We start from the raw sequence: 15,666 nt of genomic DNA, 5'->3' as shown, positions 1-15,666 counted from the left end.
AGCATTGTAGTGTATATACAGCAAGTAATTATTACATGCAGAAGGAAGGACACAAGGGGAGGGGGAAGAAAAGGAGAGCAGAAGAGAAAATAAATAGGGTGCTCTTTTTTTTTTTTTTAAGTTTATTTATTTTGAGAGACATGCAGAGAGAGAGAGACAGAGAGAAAGCGAGCAGGGGAGGGCAGAGCAAGAGGGAGAGAGAGAATCCCAAGCAGCTTCCTTGCTGTCAGTGCAGAGCCAAGTGCATGGCTCAATCTCACGAACTGTGAGATCATGACCTGAGCCGAAATCAAGAGCGAGACTCTTAACCTAATGTGCCACCCAGGCGCCCCGACAGGGTGCTCCTTCTTAAGCTTTTTGCTTTTAAATCTGTCAGTGCTTTAAATATTATTCAGATAGTCCAGGCCGTGTCATTGGTTAGAATATGACAATTACTGGATTTTATTTCTAGTTTTACTACCTTCTTTGGATCATTTTGGAGGTGAGACTCTATTATTCATTGTTTTAATCTACAGTATAACTAAAGTAGTACCAGGAATGACGTTCACATTTCTACTGAATTTGAGTCTTAAATAAGGCAGTGATATCCTAAGGATATCTTTTGTCAAAGGAATTCTTACCTCTGCCCTTGCTTTTATTTTTGCAGAGTTTCTCTTTCTCCACTCCTTTTCTTTACCTGAACATATGGTTCTCAAAGTGTGTTCCCGAAACAACATCATCACTATCACCTGGAAACTTGTGAGGACTAAAAATTTTCAAGGGAGCCCAGCCCCCAGCCCCCAAACTGTTGATTTAGAAGCTCTGGGGGGTAGGGACACCTGGGTGGCCTCAACTGGTTAAGCATCTGAGTCTTGATTTTGGCTCAGGTCATGATTTCACAGTTGGAGAGACTGAGCCCCTTGTCAGGCTCTGTGCTGACAGTGTGGAACCTGCTTGGGATTCTCTCTCTCCCTCTCTCTCTCTCTGCCCCTCCCCTCCTCCCACATGCATTCTCTTCCTCTCTCAAAATAAACTTGAAAAAAAAAAAAAAAAAAAAGAAACTCTGGGGTAGAGCCTAGTAAGCCATTTTAACAGGACTTACAGGCGATTCTAATGCCTGGTAAAGCTTGAGAACCTCCGACCTAAAGAAATTGTATGCATTTTTTTTTTTTTTTTAACCTAAGTATATTTCACATACAATATTCTAGTAGTTTCAGGTATAAAACCTATTATACATCTTTTAGGCCAGCACTAACACTGCTTCCTCTGTAACACCCTGTCTTGCTCTACAGAATTAATCACTCTCTACTTTCTGCTTCCATAGTGTTCGGTCCTAATTCACGAATGTTTATTACCTACCGCATTGCATTATAGCTAATTGCTTCTGCATTTTTTTATTCCTGCTCCTTAGGGGATATGCTATGTTTTATCTGCAGCACACAGCGAAAATTATGCTGACTGGGTGAATGAATCAGTGAATGCTCTCTCAAATACTTTGATTAGAGGGCATGTGTTGAACTGTAGGAGCTTGATAGTGGGGAAAAAGAAACAAACTAGAGCTTGTATAGGCAGCAGCTAATAACTAACATGTTTATATAGCTTGTATATATAGCTTTCTTTTTGATAGAAACTGTTTGAAGTACTTTAAAACATTTATTAATTCATTTTATTTTTACAGAAATTCTAAAATATGGGTCTTCTTAACAGCCTTGTTTTTAGATGAGGAAACTGAGGCACAGAGAGGCTTAAATGTGTGGGGAGGTGCTCTTTTTTTTTAAGGATACACTATGCTATTTCTGTCAAGTACCTACCATACTATGCTTTCCCTGTATTTCCCAAGAGGGTAAAATAAATAACAGACATGGAGTAACCAGGTGCCAACGTGAAATTCAAATACAAACCACTGTGACAAACATTCATTCTTCTCAAATGAACCACGTAAGATTAGATCGTGCACCTACACATTACAGAATGATCTTGTTGACTAAGTTTTAGAAGAGTAGCCATTGTGAGGAAATTTCTGGGAGAAAACTCAAGGGTGGGGAGCTGGCTAGTTTTGTATTCCCAGCTCCAAGCATGGTGTAGAAGGAAATATAGGCACTCAATAAATGAGGAAGCTTAGTTTTCATTAAATCAGCTAAGTTACGTTACAGTTACAGGCCTCTTCTGTGGTTTATTTCTAACATCATCCCTGACCATATAGGAAGATTATACATAACAGATGGGTGTGAAAAAGAATAAAGCCTTCTTAACATTCATAATTTTTTCCCATGTTTCCCCTTTTTGTGTAGACTTTCCAGAAAGACAAATTAATAGCTCTGATTTACTCAGAGCTCATATTGATACTCATTTATGAAGTTACCCTTTATGATTTAATGTAAATAGAAAGTTACAAATAGTCTGTACCAGAAAGAGTCCCAAACAAACTATTACCATGATTTTGCCAGGGATAATAAATGAGATAGTAGATTAGCATGCCATTTTAGCTTTAAAATTAGAATACAGATAAAATATGTTTTCACATTTCATGGAACTATTTTAAATTATCTCGGAAACTATAAGTAGCTTTGCAATTTTGTCAAATTCAGGGTTTTTAAATATATTTATCTATCGCACACAAGTTGCTCATTTAGTAAATTCAGCAATTCCTGAAGGATGTAGATAATTTCAAACAAATTAACAAACGAACACTTCTTCCCATTTTGCCAAAAGGCCTGATTAAAGCTAGACAGTTTTAGAGATGGTTGGTATATAAATATACCATTCAGTTCAGGTAATTGGGTCTGATTGAAGGCTGCTTATTGGTGGCTAGCTGATTTTTCTCCAAGCTTAATTGCCACTGACACCATCAAAAACACCTTGGGGCGCCTGGGCATCTCAGTCAGTTAAATGTCTGACTCTTGATATCAGCTCAGATCATAATCTGGTGGTTGTGAGATCGATGGGCACAGGGCTCCATGCTGAGCGTGGAGTGTGCTCAGGGTTCTCTCTTTCCGTTTCCCTCTGCCCCTCGTCCACTCATGATGGATCTTCCCTTTCTCTCTGCCCCTCCTTCACTCGTGATGGATCTGGATCGATCGATCTCTCTCTCTCCCTCCCTCTCTTCCTCCCTCCCTTTCTCAAAACTACATAGATAAAGATTAACAAAAAACAACACCTCAGCACACTTATTAAAACTGCTAAAATCCAAACGCTGACAACACCAAAGGCCAGTGTGGACGTGGAACAACAGGAACTCTCACTCATTGCGGTGGGAGTGCAAAACGGTACAGACACTTTGGAAGACAGTCTGGCGGTTTCTTACAGAATTAAACACAGGTTTACCACCCGATGCAGCAGTCGAACTTCTAGGCAAACTCATGTCAGCAGTCTTATTCATGACTGCCCAAACTTTAAAGTACCACGATGTCCTTCAAATAAGTGAACGCACAAACGAATTGTGATACATCCATACATCAGGATATACTGAGCATTAAAAATAAATGAGCTCTCAGGCCACAAAAAGGCGTGGAGAAGCTTAAATGCGTATTGCTAAATGGAATAAGCCAATCTGTAACGATTACATACAGTATAATTTCAACTGTATGACCTTCTGGAAAAGGCAAAACCACGGAGAGTGCAAACAGATTAGTGGTAGCCAGGGCTGGGAGGGAGTGGGGTGGTGAGGAGTAGGAGGACCCCAGGGGATCTTTAAGGCAGTGAAACTGCTCTGTATGACACTCCAGTGGTGGGCACATGTCTTTATATATTTGTCAAAACCCACAGAATGTATAACACTAAGAGTGAACTCTAATATAAACTGTGGTCTTAAATTAATAATAATGTATCAGTATTGGTTCATCAATTCTAATAAATGCACCACACCGAGGCGAGGCGTTAATAATAGGGAAACTGGATGTGGGTTTATGGGAACTCTCTGTATTTTCTGTGCAGTTTTTCTATAAACCTAAAACCACTCCAAAAAAGAAAATGTATTAAAAAAAAAAAAAACCCACCTCAATGATAAGGTGATTATGACCCTTTGTCATAATTTTCTTTGAGATTAGGAAACAAGAAGCCTCTCTCCTTCTAAAATTTCCTTTCAAAGCTCACAATTCAAACTTAGGCTACTGTTATAAGGAGTAGAAATAATGTCATCACGTATGTAAATTTTAAAGAGCCTGAATCACGCAGATTATTAAGAACTAATATATAATAGCAGCCAGTTTATCTTACAGAGACTAAGATTTCTGACCTATCTGTGGATTGCTGACTGTAACTTCCCAGGGTTTGGCCCATTTTAGTTAAAAGTATATTTATACTTTGTTTTTCTTTGTGAGCCTTTCCACTCTCTTCTTCTAAGATAGATACCATTCTTCATGTGATTTACGGTTGGGTAGAGTTTATAAATCCTCTGTTGTCTTTTTTTTTTTTTTTTAAGACTTTTCCTTTGGGACATAGAAACTGCTCAGGTAGACAGAAATTAGTTTCTAAATGTTTCAGACCACAAGACAAACTACATGTGCATCAGCTGTTCATACTGGAATGGCTATTGTTTTTGTTATGCAAGACTATGGGAAAGTATCTCTGCTCCATGTATATATTACATTATCTACAAAGAACATCTAGATGATCACCACACCTGTCCTCCCGGTCTTCCCCATTGGTCCTGGGAATCCTCGGCTTCCAGGAAAGCCAATTGCTCCCCGATCACCTTTGGGACCTGGAGGACCTATGTCGTTAACGAAGAAAAACACAGTGGAAATAAATCATTTTTCATATAGGTTTGTGAGTATAAGAAAATCAATGAATATACAATAGGCAAATTTCCAAAGGTAGGGATAATATTCGATCATAACATTTCATGGGTGCCATTGATAAACAATATAAGCAGTTGGTAGAAACATTAGTGCATTTAGTACAATGTAGATACTCAATAAAAAACATATTGTTATTACAAGTAAAAAGCATATGAGAAAAAAATTTTTGGAGTTTTAACCAGAAGGCTTATGTAATCCAATCAGGAATCCTCAAATGGCAGGATTCTGCCTGTAGCTGAAATGGTAACTTTGAAATGTACGAGGTGAAAACGGAATTCTTAAGATTTGTTCCTGAAAAAACACAACTCAAGCAATGAGAAGTATAAAAAAAAAATATTTAAAAAATTGGGTCCTACTGCTGGAATATATTAAGCTTTCTTTCATGCACTTGATTTTACACATTCTATTGTAATCCCAAACAATAATGTGACCATATACATGTGATATATACACATTTGTGTGTGTGTGTGTACTATACAAAGCTTCCATTTATGGGTGCATATTATATAAATATACAAACCCAGGATTTTATGTGATTAAATGAAAATAGCCCCCCACCATTACTGTAGTGACCATGAAAACTGCACATGAAAGTGTTATTTTCCAGTAGAATAAACTATTTCATCCTGGAGTCCAGCAGGATTTCAAATAGTTTTGAAATAAACTATTGTAAAAATCTCATTTTAGATGTTATTATCAGTTCACAGAGATTCTATTAATTCAATTTTCAGTTAACTCCTTGGGAAGCACACTATGAAAAATTTAAAAACTATACATCTTTTTCCAATATCAATCTGTTAATATATTGTTGTTAGTTTACAAGTTCCAGGAGGCAGGACTTATCCATACTTAATTCAGTAAAAAAAAAAAAAAAAAATCTTTTCTTGAGGTATTCATATAGATACCTAAAATTGAGCTAAATATTCTTTAAGAAATGTTAAGTTCAACATTTAAGTTAAAGTTAAAATTTAACATTCTTAAATAGTTAAGAAATATTATTTATGCCAGCCTAAACTTTGCTTCCATTGTATATTAAGCAGATATCCAAAGCAATAAAATGATAAATTATGTTTAGAAATATGAGTAAAGTCAGGGCATCTCAATTTAATAATTCAATATACATTACATAAATATAGATATACTGTATATATGCATTATATATAAATGTATATGTATAAATCTATATATACCTAACTATATCAATATATGATACATAAATTGCTATTTTCATATATTGAATACACACACAAACTCACACACAAACACACTCTACCTTATAGTATCTACTAGCTGGATTTCATAGCTTACAGCCTAAAAAAGAATTATCGTCAATTCTCAAGATGGGCTAATTGATTAATACTTATACCTTTCTTCATTACCCAAGGAAGACAGTCAGTATCTGTACTTATAGTTATTAAAAGGTCACTCAAACTTACATATAAAAACACCGACTCTAAATTCTTTCTCTCTCTGTTTTTAAATCTTAGGCCACTGCCCACTCTTTATAGAATGCTGCTCATGGGTAACTCCCATTTTTACAATTTTCTCCATTAATTCAACAAAGATACACTGAGCACACATATTATGTCAGTCCCTATATGTTCTTGGAGTTACACAGGTTCGTATCTGAACAGATCTTCCACTATGGAGACATACAGCAAGAAAGTTAACAAATCAAGAAAGAAGGTGATTTTGGAGATGATAATTTTATTTTATTTTTTTAATTTTTTTTAATTTTTAATTTTTTTTAAATTTTTTTAACATTTATTTATTTTTGAGACAGAGAGAGACAGAGCACGAACGGGGGAGGGTCAGAGAGAGAGGGAGACTCAGAATCTGAAACAGGTTCAAGGCTCTGAGCGGTCAGCACAGAGCCCAATGCGGGGCTCGAACTCACAGACCGCGAGATCATGACCTGAGCCGAAGTCGGACGCTTAACTGACTAAGCCACCCAGGCGCCCCTGGAGATGATAATTTTAGAAAAAAGAGAGAAATGTAATAGAGGATGCCTAGCAAGGAGATCAGGAAAAACCTCTCCAATAATGGCTTACCGAATACATTTCGGTGACGCTCAGAATACAGCTCTTCAATTAGGAATTATGTCACATTTTCAGGGGGTGAACAAATGAACCCATAAATGAAGGCCATGTGATACTTTCATAGAAATCACTTGATCATTAGACCTCCATGATGGGAGATATTTAGGCAGACTCTATATGACCTATAGAGTTATGTGACTTGTGTATTTAATGATACTTCTTTATTTTTATTTATTTTGAGAGAGAGAACATGCGTGCATCTGTGTATGTGAGTGGGGGAGGGGCAGAAAGAAAAGGGGGGACAGAGACAGAATCCTGAGCAGGCTCCAAATTGTCAGCACAGAGCCTGATGTTGGGCTCGATCTCACGAACCATGAGATCATGACTTGAGCCGAAACCAAGAGTAGGACACTTAACCGAATGAGCCACCCAGGTGCCCCGATGTTCTTCTTTGTAATATAATCATTATTTTCACCAGCTTTTTGTCAAGGCTGCTAATTTAATTTTATTTAATGGCATGTACATAATTTGCAGACATTTTTGGATTCATTGGCATAATTAGTTACCTCCCAAAGAAACCTGCTTTCTACACTCATAGCAAGAGTCTGCAGCCAGCAATGTTCCTTACTCAAATGCATATTTTGGGGAGCACTGTCCTGGTTCCAGGCTGGGGGAGAAACCTTTTTGGGCCACAGACTGGAAGAAGAGGGGTGGGTGGGGTAAAGACACGGGTAGATATAAAGATTAATGAAATACAGTTCTGGTCCTTCAATAACCACAGTTAGATGGACTTCATTTTCTCTTCCAGAAGCATGATTCTTATGGAAGAAAATTCAAGCTATGTCTGAAAAGTAAACAGCACTGGATAATGATCAATGTTTTGTAGCCAGTGGACCCTGTGGTTCCCTCTCAAGGCGTCTCGTGTAGGTAGCGCTCCCATGCCTACAGGTCAGGCTACCCTGTTATTGATCGCAGTGGGCAGAAACAACCTGGTAGATGGCTACAGAAAGGATACTTCAGGATCTAATTCAGCGTCCTTTCCTTAAAGCACTATTGTCATGGGGGAATAACCCAGAAAGTGCCCCCAAAGGATTTCAGAGGATGTCAAGAATCCTGTACCACGACATTTATCGTTTATAGAATTACTTATCATACTGGAAGTTTTGTGCAGGCAGAAATTCTCAACCTCTGAGTATAGGATCCACAAGGCCTTGTAGAGCGCACAAGGAACAGGAAAAGTGCTCAGCAAAGATTTTGTTGAGTAAAAGGCATAGGTCATTCTCCCTGGCATGCTTCCAAGGAACTGTCACTCTGAAATTTCTGTTATTTGAGATACAGCAAATTTGAACATAATACCCAGCCCAGTACCTGAGTATCTACTGCAGTATATTAATGAATTGGTTATTCAGGCCGCTAGAATAATCATTAAAGTTTGTCAGGTTTAGAGATCACGGTTGTGAATCTAGAGGACTTTGAGTTAGTTGGTCAAGCGGAGTTTAATAAGCTCGACTGCACGTATTCGTGAGATGTCAATGAACTTGCTGTAATCAGGAAGTAGAATTATCATGACTGTTCATCATATACTCTTTACTTCCTGATTCTAGTACCCATATTGAGCAATGAGGTAATCTGGCAGCGAACAAAACAGAACGTACCAATCAAGCGAGGAAGAATCCATTAAGAGAGATGCCTGGTAACCTGAATACTTTTGCTGCAGTGCACCAGACCAAATGGCAACTTAATAATCTACCAGAGTCAACTTATAACCCAACAATGAAATCTAACTCTCTTACATGAGAAACTACATAACGCCTACTTGCGTAAAAGAGCAGTACCAACGGCAACAGACTAAACCCTCACTAAAAGAATCAGAGCAGCTTTGCAATGGTATCTGCTCAGGGTATTAACGAAAGCTGAAACTTTTAAATCCCTTTTTCTATTTCATACATCCATAGTTCAGAAACAGTTGCAAAAGATTCTCCCAAGATGAAGTTTTGCACAGCAAGTTGTAGCCCAGACTGAACTTACATGGTTGAGTTATAAAGCTTTGACAATTGCAGTCTGTAATGGAGAAGCTGACAGACCTTTGACAATAGCAGCTCTGACAGCTGACAGAATACTGGTTACTTCCCCTGCTATGACATTAACGCGCCATTGGTAAGATCTCTGGATTGCTAGTCAAGTAGAAAGATTTTTCTGAATAAAGAATCTTACCTGGCAATGTTTTCAAAGGCATACCAGCAACCTGCCTAATAGAAAAAATTATGTATATATTGTGTATACATATGTAATAAATAGATACACAAATAGATTTTAAACAATTTTAAAGCCTTTTTCATGTAAACTATGCATTGGCCTTTTAAGTATAATGATGCCAAGGTCAGAGGTGTCACATTCAGGTTTTTCATTTTTAAACGTTAGTTTTCTGATGTAACCCGGGCCGGTCAATATATTGATCAGAAAGAAGAACATTTTATACAACCAACAGACAGAATAATAGGATGAACTACATGGTATTTAGACATGTTTTGGGCAGCACAGCCCCTCCCAGATATAATTAAGCCAAGCGGTATACTCCCCACTTTCAAAGAGCATGTGGGTATTTGGTTTCTAGTGAAGAATAACATGACAATCATGCTATTGTTCTTGTCTCCTTTATGTTTTTGAGAGCAAGGAGAGTTCATGCTCTTTCTCCTTTTCTGTCTTCTATTATCTTCTCTCAAAATACTGCTTTCAAGATTACAACATCAACAGAGGAAAATAATTTAAAACTATTTTGCTTGAAGCAAAATACAGAGAGTGGCTGACAATGAAGGTAGAAGTCATTTGTATTCTAGTCAATACTTACATTTAGATTTCTTAAGTTTAAGCAGATATATTCCAGTTAAGGACTATACAAGGAATCCAAATTCCTTTGAGATGTGTGTGCGTGTGTGTGTGTGTGTATGTGTGTGTGTGTATACATACACGTATATATATACACACACACATACATACACACACACATACATACACATACACACACATATATACATACATACACACATATATATACATCTATAGTATACGTACTATTTATATACATTTTATATTTTACATATATACATTACATTTTACATATATACACACACACATATATACATATGTGTATATATATGTGTGTGTGTATATATATACACATGTATACATATATACACACACACACACACACACACATATATACATACACACGTATATATACATCTATAGTATATGTATTATTTATATTTATATACATTTAATATATATTTTACATATATACATTACATTTTACATATATATACACACACATATATATACACATATGTATATATGTGTGTGTATATATATACACATGTATACATATATATACACACACATACACACACATATATACATACACACGTATATATACATCTATAGTATATGTATTATTTATATATATACACATTTAATATATATTTTACATATATACATTACATTTTACATATATATACACACGTGTATATACATATGTGTATATATGTGTGTGTGTGTGCGTATATATATATTCGCACACACACATTATATATATATAATGCAAATATATTCAATGTGAAGATGATTTTCATATTCTCTTCATGTGACCTAAAGCTAGGTCTGCCATACACTATGTGTGATCAAGGACATGGACAGCACTCCCCAGACTTCTTGAAAACCCCATATGGTAACTCTGGCTAAAGCATTTAACTTGTTTCAAAAACCTAAAGCAGTTACATATGGTACATTATAGTGATTAGGCTGCTGGAAAATACTTAATATCCCCCTTAATACAAACACACACACACACACACACACACACACACACGCGCACATGCTCCACAGGAGAAAAATCGAATAACCATTTTCCCCTACACACATACATATTACCTGGCCCTATAGTGTATGATTAAGTGGTTACTATTACCATACCTATTGCACCTGGAATGCCTCGTGGACCACTTTCTCCAGCAGGACCCCTCTCTCCTTTTTCACCTGGGCGTCCAGGAGGACCTTTACAAAATAAATTACAATTATTGGTCAAAGTTTGAAAACAGAGGTAAAATGGATCTGTCATGTTTCAAGACAGTTCTATAAGTAGGGCCGCCTGGGTGGCTCAGTCGGTTAAGCGTCGGACTTTGGCTCAGGTCATGATCTCAACGGTTCGCGAGTCTGAGTCCCACATTGGGCTCATTGCTGTCAGTGCAGAGCCCACTTCAGATCCTCTATTCCCCTGTCCCTGCCCCTCCCCGACTTGTGGTCTCTCTCTCTCAAAAATAAACATTAAAAAAAATTTAAAAAAAAAGACAATTCTGTAAGTAAATCCAGTCTTTTCTTTGTTGTGCAATAACACGAATAAGACTGACCTTCCAGAATGGAGGCATGCCCTGCTACAGAGGAGTGCAATGTTCCATCCTGATAAGGAGGAGATAGTCCTAAAATAGACAACCTAATTATGTATTACATAATTATGTGTGGCTACCACTTTTCGAGGTTCTTAGAACCCAGGAGCAGAGAAAGACACTGAGTCAATGACAGCATAAACCCACATCAGTACTCTATACATACTAGGCAGATTTCATTATATTCAGTTAGTTGCTATCTGGAAAATGTGTAAGTAAGGACCTATCAATCATGTGTGATCCACACATAGTAGACAACCAAAACCCATATTGTTGAAAATGGCAAACTCAGATATTTGTTAGAGAGATGTAAATCAGCAGGAGTGGCAATGGTTGAAAAGCCTTTATTGACAGAGTAGGAGTTGAAAGGTAGTTTGAAGAATGGATAGAATGAGGTGAAAGAGAATTCTGGGTAAGTGGGAGAGACATGGGGAAAGGTAGGGAGGTGAAAATGAGTAAAAGAATACTTTTTCAAGTAAAACACAGTTGATCCTTGAACAACATGGGTTTAAACTATGGGTCCTCTCACATGCAGACTTTTTTTTGGACACATACACTACAGTACTGCAAATATATTTTCTCTTGCTTATGATTTTCTTAATAAAATTTCTTTTATCTAGCCTTGTTGTAAGATACAGCATAAAATACATATAACTTACAAAACATGTGTCAGTTGATTTTTATTGGTAAGGCTCTGGTCAACCGTAGGCTATCAGTAGTTAAGTTTGGGGAGAGTCAAAAGTTATACACTCATTTTCAAGTGCACAGGAGATCAGTGCCCCTAACCCCTGTATTGTTCAACTAGAGTTGTATCAAGTAGAATGACTAAATAGATCAATAGAGTTGTATCAAGTAGAATGACCAAATAGATATAGACACTACAAAATAAGTTGGAGAGGTCTCAGGGAAAAGTTTGACTGCCTGGCCTCACAATTTCCCCAAAGACCCCTGAATACTGAATTTGATCAATACTGATGTAGTCTTTGAATTTTCTATGCCCAGAAAAACAGAAACCTAGTGATCACCTCTTTAGAATGATGGCACTTTGGAAATTTAAGGTAACACTGCTAGTATCCCCTCTTCTACATGGACCGCACAGGACAAGTATTAACCCCTTCACTTAATGCAGAACACTCTACAATTTTCCTTTGTTTCAAGGAATAAACAATCTTGGATATACCATAGAATAATAAATACAGATCCTTTAAAAGAGGCATTTTGGGGTGGCTGAGTGGTTCAGTTGGTTGGTTAAGTATCCGACTCTTGATTTCGGCTCAGGTCATGGTCTCACGGTTCTGAGATTGAGCCCCATGTCAGGCTCTGTAGTGAGTGTGGAGCTTGCGTGGGATTCTCTCTCTCCCTCTCTCTCTCTCTCAAAATAAATAAACAAACATTTAAAAACATTATTTAAAAAACTAAAAGAGGCATTTTCAATCGCTGTTGTTCAGCCAAATACATAGCCCAAGGATGATACACAACTATATTTTGCATCACTGGTTAGAGAGCATTTGTTGACAAGTTTTACTCAGGTGGGAAATAAAATACCTGAAGAATTTGGAGAGGGCCATATAAATAAAGACTGTCTCATGAAAAAGTATATTCTATTCATTTTCTTTGTTTTGTTTGAAGTCCCATCCCTGCTTCTCTCCATTTTCTCTGATCTGTTCCATTTTTCAAGGTCCAACTTAGATTTTAGAACCTTCCTTCCCCGGTTTTTAAGACATCATTGTTCTTCTCAATGGCACAATGTCCCTTTCTCTTCAAATGCAACATGGGGCAGTAATATTTCATTGCATTTTTGTTATAAGAGCAATGCAACTTATTATAAGAAATATAAAGCCTAGAAAAAATATAATTCATAATTCTGTCATCTTTTTTATTTAGAAATTTATTTATTTTGAGAGACAGAGAGCAAGAGCAGAGGGAAGGGAAACAGAGAATCCCAAGCAGGTCCCATGCTGTCAGCACAGAGCCCAATGTGGGGCTCGATCCTACAAACCACGAGATCATGACCTGAGCTAAAATCGAATCAGATGCTCAACCAACTGAACTACCCAGGCACCCCCATAATTCTATCATCTTGAGAGAATATTTATTTCCTGTGTCTGTACTTTTTGTTTTGTTTGCCTGCCTATTTTTTTTCCATATAATCACGTAAACAAATTCTCCTAAGCTTTGGCTTAATGTTGGACACACATATTTTGATGTTGCACAAGAAATGTCACGGTTTTACATCAATCTGTACACATCTTCCATTCCATGCAGAAGGCAGACATTCCCAACAGCAGGGGTTATATGTCCACCACCAAGAACACAGCTGTGGTTCAGTCATCTTTATACAGTGACAAAGTTAAGGCAAGCAGGATGGAAAGACTCAATCTGCAGCCCAGATTTTGCTGAGCAAACTGAAAGGAAGCAAATCCACAGTACTCAAGGAAAAAAAAGTGCACAAGGAAAGATTCTGATTTAGTAATTAGAGCTCTAGAGCAAGACACAGACATTTCAGGAAAAAAGGGGAATGTGTGAGACAAGAAACAAGGGACCCATAGAGTATATGTAGGCTCTTAGCCTCTGTGATTACGAGTGCCCACCACTTGGGGCGCCTGGGCGGCTCAGTTCGTTAAGCATATGACTTTGGCTCAGGTCATGATCTTGTGGTCCAAGAGTTTGAAACACAGAAGCTGGAGCCTGCTTTGTATTCTGTGTCTCCCTTTCTCTCTCTCTCTGCCCCTCCCCTGCTCATGCTCTGTCTCTCTCTGTCTCAAGAATAAACATTTAAAAGCAAAAAAAAAAAGTGCTCACCATTTATTCAGCAAATAGGAAATAGAACTCTTTCACAAACACAATCCTTACACTTATTTTGCAGGTAACTGTGTAGAGTAACTGTATACAGCTCTAATGTTGGAGAATTAATCCAATCATAACAAACACCTCTGTGTTATTTTATATAATTCGGAGTCAAAGATCCTTCTCTGTATTTTTATATAAAATACTATACCAAGTTTCTGAATGCCAGAGTAAGAAAACCAAGTAAACCTTAAAGAATTCTAGCTGGGTGTGTGGGATGTTACATTTTTATTGTTATTTTATTCTTCATGTAACAATAATCTCACTTATTATGTTTCATTTTTATACATTGTTATATCTCTTGCACTGCCTAGACCGAAATGTGGGAAGTATCTCAATAAATATTTTTAGTGTCTTTTACATATTTTGGTGGGATAGAAGTATACAGATCATATACCAGTTTTCTCTTAGCTTTGTGTGTAGACTTTTTAAGAACACTGTGAATATAATGCTCTCATGCTACCTTACAAAAGTGGTATCTCCTCTCCATCCCTGCTGTAGCTCACATCCTAATCATCCTGCAGCTGGACTATTCTAGACTTTTTTTTTTTTTTTTTAATCTGGTCGGAATGGATTGTGTCTATTTCACCTTCATATTTCCTTAAGTTTCAGCTTAAAAAAAATACTATCTCCATCAACTATACAGAAATACAGCTCTCTATTCCACCATGTTATGGAAAAAAGAACGAAGAACTTAAAGTCAGGAGACTTAGTTTCTTTGCAGTTGCCTTCTTTGTTCTGAATTATTAGTCTCTCAAAATTCTATTCCATAATCACATCAATAACCACCTCTGTACATCAATAAATGGACATAATGCTATCTGTCAGCTCCCTTGCTAATCGATGTCAAGACTAGATTAATATTGCCCCAAATGTCTGATTTGCTCTAGTTCAAGAAGCCATATAAGAATTCACACTATTTTTCTTCAAATTTAATGCCTCCTAACTCCAGAGTTACAGGGATAATTCATAAACACTGCAGCGATAATTTGCCATGGACAATTCCCTCTATAAAACACACATACAAAATCCATTACTTACCTCCCTCCCTATGATTTTTTTTAAACGAAAACTAAGATTTCTAGATAGCCACAAAAAAGAACTGATTTAGAATACTCAGTAACCATAAATACCAGAGATCAAAATTATACAGTTCACTGGAAAAGCAAACCCAGGCATATCATATCATTTAAAATCCTCAGATGATACCAAAGAACTAATAATGTCTGCCTAAATTTCCAGAGCTATGCTTCTCCGTGTCCTATTCATTATGATCATATATTTTCTACTTCAGTCTTAATCTTGCCTTCTGTTTAGATCATCATAAAAATCTGCCAAATCTTCTTGGCTATTGGTTCTTAAACCTGCCTCTCTCTCTCTCTCTCTCTTTTTTTTTTTTTAGTTTTCATGCTCATTGACTTAGATATCTTTAATCTGGAAGAGGACTTAGAGGTTTCTTAGTCAAACATACGTATAGAGAGGTCAGAGAGAGTAAATTGTCCAAGGTTTTAAAGGCTAGTCGGGTAAAAACAGAACTAGACCACTTCTTTCCTGACATTCTAG

At 37.0% G+C, this 15,666-nt stretch overlaps 1 protein-coding gene across 4 annotated transcripts in view; it reads right to left on the bottom strand.

Annotated features, from left to right (window-relative positions):
- The window catches only part of MSR1 (macrophage scavenger receptor 1), an 82,554-nt gene that overhangs the window by 36,076 nt on the left and 30,812 nt on the right, over positions 1 to 15,666 (bottom strand). For all 4 annotated transcript variants that reach the window (XM_042934401.1, XM_042934402.1, XM_042934404.1 and 1 more), the window contains exons 6-7: positions 10,787 to 10,867; positions 4,601 to 4,690 (exon numbers count right to left, since the gene is read on the bottom strand). In XM_042934401.1, the coding sequence (XP_042790335.1) occupies positions 4,601 to 4,690; positions 10,787 to 10,867 (171 nt within the window). The remainder of the gene's footprint in view (positions 1 to 4,600; positions 4,691 to 10,786; positions 10,868 to 15,666) is intronic.

Source organism: Panthera leo, chromosome B1, assembly GCF_018350215.1.
Source record: "Panthera leo isolate Ple1 chromosome B1, P.leo_Ple1_pat1.1, whole genome shotgun sequence".
Classification (NCBI taxonomy): Eukaryota; Metazoa; Chordata; class Mammalia; order Carnivora; family Felidae; genus Panthera; species Panthera leo.
The sequence above is the reverse complement of the archived record's forward strand: the minus strand, read 5'-3'. Positions and strand labels throughout refer to the sequence as shown.